This window comes from Dipodomys ordii, unplaced genomic scaffold, assembly GCF_000151885.1.
Source record: "Dipodomys ordii isolate 6190 unplaced genomic scaffold, Dord_2.0 Scaffold1, whole genome shotgun sequence".
Taxonomy (NCBI): Eukaryota; Metazoa; Chordata; class Mammalia; order Rodentia; family Heteromyidae; genus Dipodomys; species Dipodomys ordii.
Genome location: NW_012267217.1, coordinates 64,768,013 through 64,771,101, shown reverse-complemented (window position 1 = coordinate 64,771,101; position 3,089 = coordinate 64,768,013). Strand labels below are relative to the sequence as shown.

Sequence of the window (3,089 nt, the reverse complement as noted above, 5' to 3'; positions counted from 1 at the left end):
CCTCCCGGCCGCCCGCAGCCGCAGTGGCCGGCGCCGCAGCGAGGAGCCATGGGCAACATCTCCTCCAACATCTCGGCCTTCCAGTCCCTGCACATCGTCATGCTGGGCCTGGACTCGGCCGGCAAGACCACGGTGCTCTACCGGCTCAAGTTCAACGAGTTCGTGAACACCGTGCCCACCATCGGCTTCAACACCGAGAAGATCAAGCTGAGCAACGGCACGGCCAAGGGCATCAGCTGCCACTTCTGGGATGTGGGCGGCCAGGAGAAGCTGCGGCCGCTGTGGAAGTCGTACAGCCGCTGCACCGACGGCATCATCTACGTGGTGGACTCCGTGGACGTGGATCGGCTGGAGGAGGCCAAGACCGAGCTGCACAAGGTGACCAAGTTCGCCGAGAACCAGGGCACGCCGCTGCTGGTCATCGCCAACAAGCAGGACCTGCCCAAGTCGCTGCCGGTGGCGGAGATTGAGAAGCAGCTGGCGCTGCACGAGCTCATCCCGGCCACCACCTATCACGTCCAGCCGGCGTGCGCCATCATCGGCGAGGGCCTCACCGAGGGCATGGACAAGCTCTACGAGATGATCCTGAAGCGCAGGAAGTCCCTGAAGCAGAAGAAGAAGCGGTAACGGCGCCTGGCCGCGTCCGCAGGCCGAGGGGGCGGGGGGCCGGAGTCCAAAGTGAATGAATGGGTGGATGGATGGACGGACGGATGGACGGATGGAAGGAGCTGGCGATGAACCCCCGCCCCCCCCCGCCGCCCGCGAACAAAGACAACGAACCAAAGCGACGCTTCGAATCTCCACCCGGAGGCCGGACAGGGGTGGGGTGGGGGGACCCCAGCCGGGTGTGGGGGGGCTGATGTGCCAGCCCGGCCCCCCCTCCCTCTCCCCACCGGCTCGCGGGGACCTTTTGTCTGAACCCTGGACCTGCGGACAAGGGGGGCGCGGGGTCAGTCTGCGGAGGACGCGGGCGCGGGAGGAGCCTGCGGTGCGCCCCTCGAGGGGAGAGGACCCCCCCCCAAACACACCCACCCCAGGTGGAAAGCTTTGGACGTCAGGAACAAAAGCGGCAGGGCCAGAACTTCGGGCTGCCCCGCCCCCACGGGGGGTCACCTGCGAGTGCCCGGAGGTACGCAGCTCCCTGGGGAGGGCACCCCCTCCGGGGGCATCATGGGGTGCCGTGAGGGGCGGGGGACGCGGGGGAGGGTGACTTGCTCTTTGCCTTCAGGGGCTGTGGAAGCTGAATCCTTTTAAATCACAGGGCGGGTCCCTGTGGGGGGAATTTAATTTGTCCTGCTGGGGGGGGACGGGGGACCCCAAACCAGGTCTGGGTTGGGTTGGCGCCTTCTCAGGACTGCCTGGGGTCGTGGGCAGCGGGCAGGCGGCCTGGGCTAGGAATGGCCACCAAGACGCTCCCTTGCCTGGGCTTTGGGGTGGCTACGGGGAACACGCGGTTTTAGGGAGAACCGCTTCACAGCCTGGAATGAGACCTCTTCCAGAGGGCTTGGACCTTGTCCATGTGTAGGTCATAATTAGACAAAGAGACCAATAAACATGAAAAGAAACAAAAAAAATAAATTGTTTGGAGGTGGTGGGAAAGGACGGATCCACTGCAGAAGGGTTAAAGGTGTTCAAAGGGCCAGAGGCTGGGCTGGGGGAAGGGTATGGGGTGTACACCCCCCCCCCATGGCATAATCAGCATTAAGAACCCGGGCTCATATGTGTTCAGTTTTAAGTTCTCAGCTGACTGATTGATTTGGGTGAGCACACCAGCTTACGGATATGTGTGCTGAATTGCAAGATGGCTCTTTTTTTTTTTTCTTTTCTTTTTTGGCAAGGGATATCTCTTGTAATACTAACCTCCTGGTGATGGATTTTCAGACATGTTTAACAAAAACACAGAAACCTTTTTATAAATGAATACTCACCTTAGAAATATTCACCTTAAGGATAAAAAAAAAAGACTTTGCCTTTTCTGTCCCTTGACACTGCAAGTGGCGACGTGTTTAGATGTCTAATTTGATTTCTCGTGGCCTATCTGGTTTCAGTATTTCATTCTAAATGTCTCCTTAAGAGTATTCGATGTCATGCGCCAAAAAATAAAACCCCACCTTGTTGCAAAAGTTGACCTCCTTGCATGGATTTCAGAGCGAAGGAAAAGCTTCAGGATGAATTCCTTGTGAATTCATCTTGTGGGAACTGGCCTCGGAGACGGCCTGCACCTCTCAGGAGAACCAAGGGACTCAACAATGGGTGCTTGGATCCCCGTTAGCCTGTGACGTCATGGCCCTGGCCCCCGGTCCTCAGGCACTTCAGTTTACTTGAAAGAGGCTTTGGAAAAATAGAGAAAGGGAAAGAAGAATAAAGACATATTTTTAATAATGTAATTTAAAAAAAATATCCTTTATAATCAGGACTGAGTCTTGGCTTGTGGAAGCTGTCATTTTACCCTGACAACATAGTATTCAAGGGAAATTTACAATGGCTGGATTTTTAATCTCTGTCTTCATCTATGTTTCCAGGTAGAGTTTTGATCCCCCACTCCCCCCACACACACACATGGGTGGTTACACACTTCTTTGCAAAGAAGGCTGATAGAAATTGGACATAGTCACGAGGGAACTTGGAGTCAGTCACATCGTAAACCTATACTATTGTCCATTATACTCCGGAAGTGGATTTGAGAGCCAGATGCAGAATTCTTGGCTTACAACCCAATTCTTAGAAGAGGTTTTTTGTTTTTGTTTTTTGGGGTTTTTATTATTTTTTTTGTTTTTTTTTAAGCAGCAATCTAACAGCCCCATCCTCCTTTCCTCTTTGTAGGTGTATTTGGTACCCCTCCAGTGCTGGTTTTTTTTTTTGTATAAACGCAGTAGAGAAAATAGAGCCAAGAAGCAATGAAAAGCCTGCTAAGATCTCAGTTTACACAGCGACAGCAGATTCGCTGGCCTCTCAATGGGCTGGTCCCATAGTCTGAAGATTCTGTATAGAACTATTAAAATTTAAAAAAAAAAATTCATCCTTCTTTATTTTCTTCACATGCGACAATTTCTTAAGCACTTTGCATTTTGGTAGTTCCACACTATGGA

The 3,089-nt window shown here is 53.2% G+C and overlaps 1 protein-coding gene across 1 annotated transcript; it reads left to right on the top strand.

The window, feature by feature from the left end:
• The first annotated feature begins 6 nt into the window (after positions 1 to 6).
• Positions 7 to 2,128, top strand: Arl4c (ADP-ribosylation factor-like 4C). Its single transcript, XM_013011475.1, has one exon. The coding sequence runs from the start codon at positions 49 to 51 to the stop codon at positions 625 to 627; it is 579 nt and encodes a 192-aa protein (XP_012866929.1). The 5' UTR covers positions 7 to 48; the 3' UTR covers positions 628 to 2,128.
• The last annotated feature ends 961 nt before the right edge of the window (positions 2,129 to 3,089 follow it).

What these genes read in the sequence shown, in the direction of transcription:
- Arl4c (XM_013011475.1), top strand. Translation starts at nt 49, where the DNA reads ATGGGCAACATCTCCTCCAACATCTCGGCCTTCCAGTCCCTGCACATC.